This window comes from Pholcus phalangioides, unplaced genomic scaffold, assembly GCF_987345545.1.
Source record: "Pholcus phalangioides strain wild (caught in Gottingen) unplaced genomic scaffold, Ppha-v1.0 ptg000024l_1, whole genome shotgun sequence".
Lineage (NCBI taxonomy): Eukaryota > Metazoa > Arthropoda > Arachnida > Araneae > Pholcidae > Pholcus > Pholcus phalangioides.
Window position 1 is genome coordinate 24,939,565 of NW_028301616.1, and position 16,002 is coordinate 24,955,566.

Below are 16,002 nucleotides of genomic sequence, written 5' to 3' on the forward strand. Positions count from 1 at the left end.
ACAAATACACTTAAATTCTGTATCACTTCTTTTTTTTTAAAAGTTGTGTAATTCAGCCATGTTGATTTAATTTTCTTGCTTTCACACTTTAATATTGTGGTCTACAAACTTCAATATACCCATCTTCTTGACTGGAAGAGAGACAGGGACAGAGAATATTCTCTCAAAGGACTACTATTATAAATTACTAGAGAATATTCTTATCAAAAATAATTATTATACAAAAATAATCATTATATTATTTTCAAGTTATTTATCGAGATTATTTATTATAATACATGTTATTACATATATTCTTGATAATATTCTCTGGAAAGATTTTGGTAATTGAAGAATATTCTCTGGAAGGACTAATAACTTCAGAATAATTCTTATTTTCTATAAGAAAATTCCGCAGTAATTTATGAAAGTAGTCCTTCCAGAGAATATTCTCAAGGATATTATATGTAACTATATTATAAATAAGAGGAGAATATTCTCATCAAGAACTTATAAGAATATTCTGAAGTTATTTATAATAGCAGTCCTAGCAGAGAATATTCTCCGAAAGATTATTCTCCAGAATTTTACATCTCTATTTTGAAGTATAAAGGGTGTAGCAAAACTTCCTTGTTATACAGCTCCAGCAATTAGTATTAATCCCTTGACAGTGTTGACCAAGTCTAGTTCGGACAACTCAAACTTGCAGTATTTGTAAAAAAATTTCAGTTTCTATTCCGTGAAGCACAAACTGAGTTTTTCTTTTTCAAATAGGTATTTAATACCTAATTCACTATTTTCATTATGGATAGTGATACTGGTCCTACATTTTTCTATTTCAGTAGAGGATTCAGTAAGTGGTCAGCTTAGAGCCCTTTCAGATGGAGCGAGTACACCAGCATCTGCACATAGCTATGCCCCCCTCCGACACACCCGCTCTAACTCAAGAACTGCTGCTGGATTAAAATCCTTTCAGACGCAGCGAAAGAGGGGAATCGCTGCAAGCGAGAGTCTGCTAGTTAGCAATGGACCCACGTTTGCATAGTGGGCATGATCAAACATTGGTTTCTATGCATCTCTTTATGTCTTCTGTTATTTTAGTTGTTTCTAGTGTTCTTGTGGACATCGTAACAATTAATTTTGTGGGGTTTTTTTTTCATTTTGGTTGGGGTCATTTACATCAGCAGATTTTTAGCTAGTTTTGACCCCCGTCAGCAGGTTTGAGTATTTCATATCTTCAAAAAGGGTGGTTGATGACGTAAGCAACCTTCAATCCCCCCTTGCCATCAAAAGTTAGCAAATCTGAACCCCCCCCCCCCCAAATGCTGACATAATACTTGAATGAACCCTTACTATTAATCCATTCAGGTTAACTGCATTTTCATAAAAAAATGCAATTTTTTTCTTTTTGAAATTCTTTGAAATTTTTTCTAGTATAATTTTCAGATAAAATATTTTGCGGGCAGCAATTATTTCTGGGAACTTTTAAAATTTTATTTTTCAATTATGTACATAATAATATCATTAAAAATTAATTTAATGTAAATTTGATTTTATGAGTTTTTTTTAAATTAAATTTTAATTTTCGATTGATTTTTCTTTTAATTTTCGATTGATTTTTCTTTTTATTTTCTGTTTGTTCACCAACAGGTATGAATTTTTTGTATGAAATAAACAAAAAAATCTATTTAAATTGTTTTTGCCATATGGTATATTAGGTTGTATTGAATCATAATTTTTAGCATTACAATTAAATAAAATTAATTACAATGTTTTTCCCTGATGGTTTATTGAAAAACAAAAAAGCCTTATATCAATTGAAATTATATAAAAAAAATTAAATTAATGCCTATTTTTTTAAACTTGTGTAATGCATTGTTAAAGTATCAGTAATTAATTAGTAAAAGTAATTCATTTATACCTGATTTATTTTAACTTTTTAAAAATTGGTTGAAAAATTTTAAAATTGGGCATTATTTTGGCATTTTTGCTTCAATATTCGATATAAATTAATAATATTAATTACCATTAAATTAATAATTTTACTGATTAATTACCAATTTCAATAAAATTTTTAAAAATTAACAGAAAAATGAGAATTGGTTGATTTTTTTTTATTTTTCATCTATAAAAATAAATTAATTAGAAAGTAAAGAAACCATCAAATTATTATCAAATTTTTGAAAATGAAAAATTTCAACTCAATCATATTAGTAATCAAATACAGCATATAAAAATTGTGCAATGCACTCACCAATTCAAAGAGTTGTAAAAATTGGGTACATATCTCAGATTACTCAATAATTAATAACTAAAGAATTTTAAATCACTAATTAATTGTAGTTGTTGTAAATAGCTATTGCAATGGTTAGTGAAATAGAATATAAATGTAATCTAAATTGATTAAGCATAGCACGCATTGTTAGCAAAAATTTGCTGAAAAGGGGAGTTTCGAGCAACTTTTACCTGCTGCGTGCATGAGTAGAGGGACATGCCCATTCACAAGAACACTAGTCCTATCTGCTCCATCTGAGAGAGGCTTTAAAGGCACACATTGGGAATGTGTGTTTCGAATAGTCAGTTTTTTTAATTCCTCGTCATTTTTCGCAAATTTAATACAAAATACTTTAGTTTTTTTTCAATGTCTTATTGTTATATTGAATTTAGCATTTGTTAATATCATATTTAGCTTAATAATTTGGTTATTCACTGCAATTGAATAAAGTGTGACTGTAACCCATTAATTTTTTATGTCTATGTCAAAATAGTAAACATAATAGTTATTGCATTAAAAACTTTATTTTCTTACACAATAACCATTTTCTAACCTTTATACTGATACAAAGAACAAAATTAAGCAGGGAAAAAAAGTCCATTTTTGATACATTTTTCTGAAATATATGACACCGTCAAGGGGTTAGCGAGTGTTAAACATGAACTTCCTTTATTACTGCAAACATTTGGCAAGATTTTCTAACCTACCTTGCCGATATATCTTCTGCCAACACTTTGCAACAGCGGTTCTCAACCGGTGCTCCGTGTGCACTTTCCAGGGGCTCCGCTGCCACTCGAGGATATTAAAATAAATCGGTAAATTTGATAAACCAAAAAAAGAGGCCTAAAGAGTACAGACATATAAATAATATACTAAAAGTTGTTTTTCGGGTTAAACAGGGTCTCCGCCATAGAAATTATACACTGAAAAGGGCTCAGTGAGTCAGAAAAGGTTGAGAACCGCTGCTTTATAAGATAGCAATAATACATTTTCTTATTGTATCAATGGCTACTTTGTGGGCAAAAGGAATGGGTGTACAATATTTCATTATGCAGGCCGGGGCAAAGATTTTTTAAGGAGACGGGCTGAGTTTCCTTAAGCGAGATAGGGCAAAAGTCTCTATAAGTGAGATGGTTGCGGAAGAGGCAATTCAAAATCGAATTGTGCCAAAGTTTTTGGCCCCTTAGCGAGCAATAATTTTTTTTAATCATCAAACATCTTCAACATCAGAGAAATTAAATATCACCACTGAAAACTGCATATTATCCAAGTATCCTCCATACCATCAAAATAAACATATGACAGTGCTAATTGCTGTTGGACACTATTTTAGCGGCACATTTTGGAAAAAAAACTAGGCTTTTTTTGTTGGTATAAAGCTAGCTTCTGTTAAAAACTAACTTGCTAAGCGGGAAATAACCTCATATGGCAAATTTGAGAAATTAGTGGTCAAGAAAATTTCTGTAGAATGGGAGAAAAGGTGGCAAAACCATAAACCCACTTCTAAGATCAAGAACTAGGTCAGTGAGCAACAAAAAGAATGTTCAAGCATGGGAATGACTTAAAGAGTGATATATAGAGTATAGAGATCAGGTCAGAGAACAACTAAAAGAGTGCGCAAGCATGCAAATGACCAAACGAATGAGGTAGAGAATGTATGAGAATAGGAGCATCAGAAAGAGTGACCAAAAGACAAGGCTGCAACTGGGGGGGGGGGTCTATGCCCCAAGCGCTGCACCAAAGGGGACCGTCAATTTTAACCTTATCATCTCTCCTTCAACTTTACATGGGAGCGTCAAAATTTATGCTTTCCCTGCTTTAGCAAGCAACTAGTTGTGACCATCCCCAGAAGAAAGTGTACAAGCATGGGAATGACGAAAAGAGTAAGATACAGCGGGATCAGGTCAGTGAGCAACCAAAAGAATGTGTAAGAACGTGACTAAACAATGTGCATGTAAGTGGCAAAAAAAATGATGCAGTGCACTGGAAGTGATCAAAAGAATGACCTAGAGCGCAAGGAATCAGGAGGTCAGTGAGCAATAAAAAGAGTTACCTTGAGAATGTGCAAGCATGAGAGCAATCTGGAAAACGAGGAAACATAACATTGAGTGAATAAAAGAGTGACCTAGAGAGTAAGCATGGGAGTGACCTACATATAGAGTGTGTGAAAGCATGTGAGTAGAGTATTCAAAAGAATGACTTAGAGACAAAGGTATATTGAGAGGGGAGGGGGGAGTTCTAAGCAGGCTGTAACAGCAAATTTGAGGAATAAGTGGTCAGTAAAATTAGAGTAAAATGGGATAAGGGTGACAAAACCATAAATACGCCTCGGGCCTTAACTAACCACTGTGTAGCAGTTACCATCAGTTTCCCAATTTTGTAGGAAGTCCCTGAGCATTGCTTGACTCAAGAGATCCCCAAATGCCAGGATCGCAACTCCATACATTTTTCAACAGGGTCAAGCATGTATTTTGACACCACAACATAATATAGAAGGAGCAGTTGAAGGATGAATTTGACACCCCATCTAGTCCAGTGCCCGGGGTACCAGGCCCACCTGCTCCCATTGAAGGTCCATTTACATACGTTAAGTGATTAAGTACTTAACTAAATTTTAAGTTGTCAAGTACTTTAAAATGTATGCAGAAAATAAGTGCCATTTACACTGGCTTAGTTGGTAAGTGCTTAAATAATTTAATAAAATAAAGACGGTTCTATTTCCCCCCCCCCCCCCCGTTAAGTAGACCTATGCGCATGTGCCAGTAGGCATGGCCTGCCACTCTTAGAGGGGTCTTTTCGCTCTCTCTTGGGGGGGGGGGTTTATTTTGATCTTAAGCGTGAACCTTTTCATGCTCTATTGTCTCTTCCCGTATAGCTATAATTCCTCAGAAATATGGGATGGCGAAATGGCCAGAGGACACAACCTTCAAGTCTATTGAAGAATATCTATGCCATGAATATTTTTGACCAATAGAAATTAAACTACCTTAAAAAACGAGTTGAAAATCAATCGATGTTAGAAATAGTGGAAGCTATGAAGTATTCGATCAACATGCTCCCAGGAGTTTAAAAAAATTGAAGATTCAAAAATATCAGGTGCTGGTGGGAGAGGATTTATTATATATTAAAAACTGCATTGGGGACGAGTTTAGAATATTTCCCTCATCCAAAACGAAATTGATGCTATTTATTGGTAAAAATATATAATCAAGTATTTAACATCAAGAAAAGCATCTGCATTAATTTAAAAAATAAAATTTCAAATTATTTTTATGTTTAATCAATCCAGAGAATTTCCTATAAACGCCAAGAAATTTCCCCCAGACTGATTTTTCCTGCAAATGTGTGAAATTTCTCTGCTTGATAACCATGTCCTCTCCGATAACCTTACATAATTCCTAATTTAACTTCGATTAATATCATATAATGTCTGATCACAATTTTCTTAAGTTCTACTGGACTATCCACATGCATTGTTGCGGAAGCTATGAGCTGTCATAAAAAAAACCTCTCTGAATGCCAGGTATTAAAAATTATTACTATTATTTTCCCGCGCGATGCATCTCTCTCCCTCCATTGATTTGAGTAGAATGTAACGCGCATAAGCGCCAGTTGTGCTTCCCTCCGTAAAAATAATTCAATGAGCATCTACTTAATCACTTATCGCGTGGACACTTTTCTGAACAATCAGTAACTAATTTAGTTAACTACAACGCGTGTAAACAAGCCTTGAGCTGGGACTCTGCATAATGCCACAAAAGTGGTTCTAATTTTATGAGTTTGCTGACCAGAATCAGTGCGCTTATGCCAACAATCTTTATAAAACTCTGGTCTAATTTTTTTTCTTTTCAAAACTTGACCTGCATCATAGGCGGAGATTGAGGAACAGCTTTGGTATAAGGGACACGCCAAATTGGCGACTTTTTACCGGCGATAAGTTTCCATCGTTGACGTGCTCTGGTTTGTTGTTGTTCTTCTGGGTTGTCGTTGTTCCAGAATGTTCGTAGAATTCTGCCAGTCGGTGGCGCTGGCTGTTGTTTTTCCGTGTTCTTAGCGTCCTAGCGCGTCTTTCAAACGGGTTTTAATGCCATTTTCAAACTGGTTTTCTCTTTTTCTCATTCTATCCTCTCTATTTTTTTCTTCCAAATGACGTCACTTAATAGCCGCGGCATTTTGAAAAACCGTTGGGATAGTTCTTCATATTTTCTCTTCCTTCCGTATATATGATGTAGTGTGTGTGTCGGATTAATTGGAATCATTTTGGATATCTTTTCCCTCAGGTTGTACCCTTAATATTTTCCAATATTTATTCTTTTCTACATGCAGGATGCCCCTGCATCCTTTTTATTTTATTTATTTATTTTATACCGTTGATTATTTATAAGAACCTGGATTCCCGGAAAGAGAGTCCGGGTTTTAATTTATAATAAATAGAAAATTTTTATTTATACAACAGGACCGTTGTTTATTCACAACGGTCCGGGTTTCATTTAAACCCTGATTCATTTTTTTTTTATCCAGTTTTATTTTTTAAACACTCCACAGCTTATTTTTGTTTATGCCATTTGTTTTTACTGTTTTCTATGCTGGCGACTTTTTTTTTCTGGCGCACGTAGTGTCTGGCGGCTTTTTCTCGGGCCGTCTGACATATTTGGCGCCGGAAAAAAAAGCCGCCGAAGATCGCCAACCTGTCCCTTATACCAAAGCTGTTCCGAGATTGACTTGGAAGTCTGTGGGGGGGGGGGGGTGGGGGGGGGCAAGGTCATTATTGCTGGGGGGCACGATGATGATGATGTCAATTCATCTATACATATATACATTAGATCAGTCGACTCCACGTTTGACTCTGGTATCTCTGCCCATGACCTGCATATAGGCCGAATCCTCTCTTCCAATATAGGGATGAAATAACGAATTTTGGAGAACTAAATACTCAGTTTATATATGAGTGCATATTACAGTTAATTTTAATTAAGATTTCTATATCCCATAATAAAAAAGGATTTAATAATTAAAGTAGACATTTTACCTAAGAATTGAGTTAGCAGCTGGATGTTAACTTGATCTGCATCACAGCTTGATAATAACAATGAAGCACCACAGAGGGATGATTTTCTCTAAAAGTGATCTGGAGCTTATACAAGTGAGCAGCAACCACAAGATTTCTCTTCTGTACACACATATTTACTCAGGGTCGGAGAGAGACTATCGTCTGCGTCTATAAATAAATAAATACATGAATGGAAATTATAAAAATTTAATTAATTAAAATATAATCGAAAAGTTTTCTTTGTTCAAAGCCTACCGAAATTGTTACAATATATTGCTTTTGCTTTGTTTTGTTCTTAACAGGAAATTCGTATAATTGTGTATGCTTAGTTGGGACGTCTCGGACTACGAAATTGACAGTGAAGTTGAAATGTGACCGCAGAAATAAGTCATATCATTTTTGACCATATTTATACTCTAAAGGACATTTGGTTTTTTTTTTTAAGAAAATGTTATTTATATTCGTAATGCAACTAAAACACATGCTGAAGATTATTTTATAATTTACAAATAACGTTGTGATGATAATAAATGTTTGACTTGATAAAGTATGAATGAAAAAAAACCTTCTCATAGTTTATGAGGTGTTTTTTTTGGCAACAACCAAGAGGTAAGTTGCTAATTCTTAAAAAGTCAAGTCAAAAAAAATTGGCACATTAAAGTTTACATACAAATAACTAGGTTTGTATTATTTAAATTTTATTTATTTTTGCACTTAAAATTAAAAAAATATACATGAAGCTTCGAAACATAAAAATTCCATTGAAATGCTTGTTTTTCTTAATATTTTTTCTCAATGGTATTTCTTATATATATTTCATTCAATACTGATCCATGGGGAAGATTGAAAAGTCAGACTTTATACAATAGTCATGGATTAGCATCTGTCGCAACTGCGAAGGTTGTTAATATGTCTAAATAAATGTGTAGGCGTTTGAATTAAAACTGTAAAGATACCCAATTTTGGCTACATTTTATCCACAATGCAACGTGTATAGTAGTGGTTGTGTTCAGGGCCGCAACTAGGGGGGAAGCAGGCGGTTTTCGTGCCCCGGGCGCTGGACCAGAGGAGGCGCAAATTTTATTCTTAAACCTCTCCTTCAGCATTACAAGAGGGCGCCAAGATGCGCAGTTACCCCGGGTGACCAAGCATCTAGTTGCGGCACTGGTTGTGTTAACACTTTTCATAGTTGAATAACGATTTGGGTAAGGAATACAAATTTACAGGGTATCGCGATCAAATGTCCCTATTTCCAATCAGTTTCTACACTTTAAAAGAAGTTGAAAAAATTATAAAGCATAAATCAAAAGCAGCATGAAAACTTTTTGTAAATAAAAATTGGTACATGATTTTGAGATTGTTTCTTCTATACTTCAAGAATTGTGTGGGGATTTTCCTTGAGTCCCAAATACGGTGATTGTGCATGTAAACCGTATTTGATACATGGAATGTTTCTTTATTTGAAAAAACTATCCTTGAGTGCAAATAGGATTCACCCTCAATGAGAGTCAATATTTCCGGCACAAAAATTTGCGCCTTCCCTTTTGGTGACCATATGGTGTTATAGAAGAGTTGATCAACTTTGCCCAAGTATATTAAGAAGACACCAACGAATAAGGCAAATACATAAAAATAAATAAATTTATTTTCGTGTATTTGCCTTATTCGTTGGTGTCTTCTTAACATATGGTGATAATTTTTCAATTTTTCTTTGCTCCTAACAATGGTGGCATATGTAAATGACACTTTCAGAAAATTTGTCATAAAACTCACAGCAGCCAAATTTTTCTAATTTTAATTATGATAAATGATATAATCAATATTTTTGTTTTTTTCTCACTTTTTATTATCACTAAGAGTTCATTCAATTATTTTAAAATGTCTATTTAAAAGTGAAAACTACCATTTGATGAAATAACTTCTATATAATCAGATAAACTTTGTTATATAAATATATTATTAATTATATTAAACATAATAAAATTTTGAAATTCAAAACAGTATATTTACAGGGTTGTATGATTGATGTCTCTCTCTCAGGTTATCAAGCTATGGGATCGCACTTGAAAACTGAACTGTCTTGAGATTAATTAGATTTATCGAAACATATGAAAGATACAAGAATGTAATAGAAATGCTTCATGAAAATTAGAAAAGTGCAATAGATATGACTACAGAATGGAATTACACTTATGTACTAATTGAACACATAATCAAGCTTAGCTGCGCTTCTTAACATTCGATAGCACATAACTTATTTAGCTGCCCTATCTGTGCTAGGATGATTAAGATTACAAAATTTGAAAATATTCTTTCAATTGATGCATAACTTGCGGGACACGAAAATAAAAGCAATGTGTTAAGGACAGTCTTTTGATAAGCCTTATTCTTCCAGTGTTTTTTTCTGATTGCTGTCCACCATGTGATAGCATTGTATATATATTCAGTTAAATATTAGTATCTAGCTGCATAAGAGCAATAATTGAAATTTAACAAAAAATGTGTCATCATATTGCCATCATAATTGTCATCATATAGGCATAATCTGTGTTTGTCAAATTGTGTTCAGTTAGTCATGTGTAGATGCCATATAGTGGCCTCATTTTGTTCAGATATTTTCCTTCATTTAAAATCAATTTTTTTAATTTAAAATTGAGAATGTATAATAGAAAGTTCACTCTTGAAAATAAAAAAAAACGTTTGAAAGGTCAAAATAGAACAATTTGTGTTAAATAAACATAATGATGTAAATAAATATTGATAGTGTAATATTATCTAATGAAAAATATTTATGTTGAGCAATGACAATTAATGACAACTTTAGTTTGAGAATATTCTCCAGGTCATAATGAGAAGTTTTAAAAGTTTGGTTATAAAGATTTTAGAAACCATTAGATTAAAACATAAAAAAATTATTTTAAAATTAGATAAATTTTCAGAAATAAGCTCACAACAAAAGAAATTAAATCGAAGTTGATTAAGGAAGCAATTATCATACAATCACCTTCATTCTAAGAAGATACAGAACTGTTGTTTTTTCAATGCACATGCTGTTAAATATTCTGTATCACTCACATTTCTTTAAAAGTTGTGTAATTCAGCCATGTTGGTTTAATTTTCTTGCTTTCAAACTTTAATATTGTGGGTCTACAAACCACAATATACCCATCTTCTTGACAGGAAGAGAGACAGGGACAGACTATTCTCTCACTATTATAAATTACTAGAGAATTTTCTTATCAAAAATAATTATTATACAAAATAATTATTCTCAAGTTATTTGAGATTATTATAATACATATTATTACTTATATTCTTGATAATACTCTCTGGAAAGATTTCGTTAACTGAAGAATATTCTCATCGAGGACAATATTTGAAAATATTCTCTGGAAGGACTATTATTAATAACTTCAGAATAATTCTTATTATTTTCTATAAGAATATTCCCCAGTAATTTATGAAAGTAGTTCTTCCAGAGAATATTCTCAAGGATATTATATGTAACTATATTATAAATAAGAGGAGAATATTCTCATCAAGAACTTATAAGAATATTCTGAAGTTATTTATAATAGTAGTCCTAGCAGAGAATATTCTCGAGGATTATCTCGAAAGATTATTTTCGAGAATTTTACATATCTACAAATGCATATGGGTATATGATCAAGCTCGCCGTTATTCTCAAATCTATGAATCCGTAAACATTGAAGGGAAAGGATAAGACAAAGCTCCCACACAGTATTTTGGATGAACAATAAAAAGCTTGGACTAGAAAAACATTTTCCCTGGATTGGTTCAAATGGTGTTTCATTCTGAAAGTCATGAGGTATCTTGACAGTGAAGACATGCCGTTCAAAGTTCTTTTAATACTGGATAAAGCCCCTGGACACCCAGATGTCAATGAGTTAAAGCTGATGGTTTGGAAGTCCTTTATATGCCTCCTAATACAACATCTATCATTCAGCCCCTTGATCGGGGGTAATTTGATCATTCAAGACTCACTATAACATGTCACTTAATGAAGATGATGTATGCAATAAACGAAGATGCAAATGCAGAAAATTTCTTGAAGGTATGAAGGAATTACACTATTGCTAATGTCATTATTTTCATCACTAGAATTGTGGCAGCTCTTGAGAGAGAAATAGTCAACTCTGATTGGATTAACCTTTGGCTACAATGTGCGCTCCAGGACACAACAGAGGACCACAAAGCCAACTGAAGAGATTATAAAAGACATTGTCACGTTAGTGAAACAGGTGGGTGAAGAAGGGTTCAATGATATGGATATAGAAGTCTAACAACGAAGTAGAATAGCAATTCAGAGGCATTGACTGAGGAGGAATTAATGCAGCTGACTGCTCATGAAACAAGCCGTGCCATATGAAGATCAAGATAAAGAAGTGGAAGACACAAGTTCAAATCAGCAATAGATTATTTTCATGATATAGATCCCTCTATGGTATGTCCTTCACTTGTAGAAAAATTGATAGTAGTTGAAGTCTTGTCAACATACTCCAGCATACCTGATAGGAAGAAGAAACGGCAAACAGAAATCGCAATATTCTTTCAGAAAGCATCGCCAACAATCACTGCACCTTTTACATTCCCTTATACCTCTGCTACACCCTGCTCTTCTCATGATGTTCAATAAACAAGATAAACAAAAAAAAGCAGATTTCCTGCATTTGCAACGGACCACGTAATGATTCAGATTCTGCTCTGTAGAATTCAACGCAATTAGTACATAATGGGAAAGAGACAAATTGAGAGAAATCTTATGTTTAACCAATGAAATCTTATGTTTAACAATTAAACAGTCAACCATAAAAGAATTTCAAGATCTCGTACCAGTCCGCATACAAGTCGAATATGTTATCACAGCCCTAGGAGGCGGTCAAAACCTGTTGACTGTTCCAACCATACGTCACTTTGAAAGGCATGAGCGAGGTAGCAATCTGACAACAAAAATCCACATAACAGGATGGCGTGGTGAGACAGGAAGTTAGTGAGCCTGACGGGAGGAGCGTGGGTGGAGTGTGGTGATCTGTGTCAGGTGAGAGAGCGGACGAGTGATAGTGGCAACAAGCAAAGGGACAGCCGAGTAAAACCAAGACTGAGTATGACATCGGGCAGGAAAGCGGGTGACCATTAGCAACTGCATGATGATCTTGATGACACTCCAGAACAAGCCGGGGATGAACACTCACTATTGGACTTGTTTTGTTACTATGAAGTCAGCATACTGCTGGAAGAAAGTATGAACGACTCATCAAGAGCTGACCATTTAAGACTTTAGCTTAGATGGGAGATGAAAGAGTGTGACGATCATCAGGACGCCGGGTATTTATACCTATAAGGGAAGTGTGGTACGGCCTAACTCCAGGGACCGACCATCTCAGAGAAAGTTTATATCAGAACATGACCAATAGAAAAATAGTATAACAAATTTGCATAAACAATGACATTGAATTTTTAAAAAAAGCTTTACATTACCAAAGTGGCAACAGTAACAAACAAAATGGCGACGTGATCAAGATCGCTCATTTTGAAGTCTATAAACAATGAAAATATCAGATTTTTATCTAACCATGCACGGTTATGAGAGGCAAGAAGACAATTTAACAATTTCTATTATAAAATTACAGTTATATAATGTTTCAGAATTGAAGGATAGAGGTGGATCTGGCAAATTACCCCAGGGGTTTCCGGACTATTGCTACATATTTGCAGCCGCCCCCGGAATGTAACCCCTGTGAATATGGGGGGGCCTACTGTACTAGTGAATTAAACTTTTTTTTGTCAGTGCATCTTTGTATTGAATATGTCAGAAATCAATTATTTGTTTGATTCACTGTGGTTGCCTGTAAATGATATGGGGTGGGGGGGAGCAGAAAGAAATCCAAATTTATTTTGTTTTTATTTTTTGAGAGGGTTCACTCAAAAAAACCCAGATTAGTTAGCGTGGAGTGGCATCTCTGCTACATACTCTCTGTAATGGTAATCTGGCTGAATAAAGATGCCCATAAAAAAATATGGATGTCAAATATGCACCTAAATTAAAAATATAGCAGTCCAAATGAGAGCATTAAGAAAACCAATAATTGTGATAAAATGTAAATATACTTCTGCCCATAAAAAATTATGGTTATGTCTAAATATATATTTTATTTTTACATTTGAGTTGATTCCCAATTCACTATATACCTTTCTGTCCTGAGTTATAAACTATCCCGAAACAGTGATATGTCACCAATATCATCCTCTTTGAAACTATACGTGCACCTAGCAAATTATTCTTGTTATTTTGTCCATTCTATACAATATTGAAAATAAAAATGTGTTCGATTTTTTTTATGTTTTTTATGCCTGACATTCTTTGATAGTTGGTGAACATGTATTCTTTTTTTCAGCATCCAAAAGATTTGTTTTCTTACTACTTTTTATGTGTTAAATGTTTTTGTCGGTTCTTATCATCCCAGTCGTTACCCTGGCAAATGGCACCAAATTGAGTCGGGCAATGAATAGTTGTCAAACAGTTTTGTACTGGTGGTATATTGGGATTTTATCAAAATGAATCATTTTTTCAAATGAATTTATTTGAAAAATAAAAATCTTTGTAATTTTTCATCATTTGTGACTCATTTATTTTTTTAATTCATTTTTCAAATTTGTAGGTGCTGTTCACATTAAGTTCAGCAAAATGTGTTCAAGAGATATTGTGACCCTTGATCACATAAACGATTTTTTTGACTTCGAAAGAAAAGTTGAACCACTGAATATTGTTCCTACTATGACGGGTGGACTGGGTGTGATTAATGTTGACTGTAATCAGACACCTTCTTATGTCAGGTATGTAATATATTAATTTTTGATACCAGTGTCATAAATTTCGGAGAAAAATCATTAATTATATTAAGCCCATTATCAAAACATTTGAAATTAACAGTTTTTTTATACAGGTTTTACATAAATGAATATCCCAACTTTGCAGGGCTATTAAAAGAAAACTAAACAAAGTACAAACTTGTTATTTTTGATTTCCGATGAACAACATTTGAAAGTTCATGAAGATTGGGATAGATGGCGGCACAAGGCCATCAGACTGAACGCTGTGAGTTTAACGTATGTGTTTCATTTCTCGCCACAGAAGAATCAGGTGATTTCATTCTACAGCAGGATGGTGCACCACCCCATTGGCACTTAGCTATTCGTGTGTTTTTAAATGACAAATTGCCGCACCGGTGGATTTGTCACTGAGCACCTCAGAACCTTGATGTCTACACGATATATGTGTGCATTTTCCAATGGGAAGTATGCTTCTAGGATCAACAGTTTGCAAGTTCTTCCAGGATAAAGGGGACTTTTTATGCAGCCTATATATATATATATTTATTTATTTATTTATTTATTTATTGAATTTCATGTGCAAAAATCACCTGGTGAAAAGTTCCTAGTTGTCAATCCGAGAAATATTTGATGTCATCAATATTGTTCCCATTCTCGCTGTAACTGTTTTTATGTTCAAAGAAGCCTAAATGTTTGTGCAGTCAAATCTTGTCTCTTCGAGAAATCTGAACCATATTAATAACATCATGGTGCCGCTAGACAGAATAGTGTCTGAGAGCCTCTTACAAGTAATTGACATGATTGATGTTAATTGCTATGCAAGGTCATGAGGGGCTTCTCCTTCACCAAGAAGCTCCAGTTGTTTAAGAGGCTAACTGTTGAAGTTTTATATTCTACTGATTTAGAGAATGGAAGCACCATTTTATTCTTTATTTTCTATTTACTTTTCATATGCAGAACTGTTGTTCGTCGTAAAAAATTATTGACAAACTAAACTTGATTTATCAGCAAAAGTCTGCCTTCCACGAAGTGTTATTGCTGGACAAATTTCATCAGTTGAAAAGAGAAAGTAATGAATTGAGTGTAAAGCATATATATGGTGAAAGTTGAGAACCTCACTCGTCAAATCATTGATGCAGTGAAGAGGTGAGTGATGTTATGATCATAATGAAAATTCTAAATACTTTTGCAGGCAAAATACAGGAACTTTCATCAAGCATGGTTGTTCATGTATTCAAGAAGCAAACTGTCACCAATCTAATGTCATCTGTGAAGATTTTGTATAATGATTAGAATAAAACTGCATGTCTCAGTTTTTAAGCTTTAGAAGTTTAACTCGTTCAAAAACAAGAACTTTCAGAATCATGAAAAATGCGAAAAGCATCTCAACAAGTCAAAAGTGATCTGTTCTTTTAGAGAGAAGGGCACTATGCCTCTGAATGTAAACATTGAAAGCCTGACTTTAATCATCGTTTGTCTGAAAATGGTGTATCTAATTTTACCAATGTTAATAATGATTTTTTCAGTGCTGAAAGTGTCTCCAGTGCTCCTCAATCAGGTGAAAATGATTGAATTCTTGACAGTGGCGCATCTGCTCACATGATGTGTAATAAAAAGTGTCACACTGAATATCAGTAAGCAGATGGTCAAATTAAGCTCGGCTTCAATGTCGAATTAACCGTTCTTTGTAAAGGTAGCGTTTCGATTGAAAAATTACATGAATGGTATATGGAATAATGGGGAAATCCATTAAGTATTATGTCTCTGATCTAAAAAGAAATTTACTGTTAGAAGATGTATTAGCTTCCAGGAACATAAAGATAATTTTAAAAAAATATGTGAAAAT

At 33.8% G+C, this 16,002-nt stretch overlaps 2 protein-coding genes across 3 annotated transcripts in view; one reads left to right on the forward strand and one right to left on the reverse strand.

The window, feature by feature from the left end:
- Positions 1-7,640, reverse strand: part of LOC149069073 (HORMA domain-containing protein 1-like) — a 64,606-nt gene extending 56,966 nt beyond the window's left edge. For both annotated transcript variants that reach the window (XM_089250639.1, XM_089250638.1), the window contains exons 1-2: positions 7,560-7,640; positions 7,284-7,472 (exon numbers count right to left, since the gene is read on the reverse strand). The gene's annotated coding sequence lies outside the window, so the exon portion shown is untranslated. The remainder of the gene's footprint in view (positions 1-7,283; positions 7,473-7,559) is intronic.
- A 267-nt stretch (positions 7,641-7,907) lies between these two features.
- Positions 7,908-16,002, forward strand: part of spn-E (tudor domain containing 9 protein spindle E) — a 79,104-nt gene continuing 71,009 nt past the window's right edge. Inside the window, exons 1-2 of the mRNA XM_089251349.1 lie at positions 7,908-7,984; positions 13,985-14,159. Coding sequence (XP_089107475.1) covers positions 14,011-14,159 — 149 coding nt within the window. The 5' untranslated portion in view covers positions 7,908-7,984; positions 13,985-14,010. The remainder of the gene's footprint in view (positions 7,985-13,984; positions 14,160-16,002) is intronic.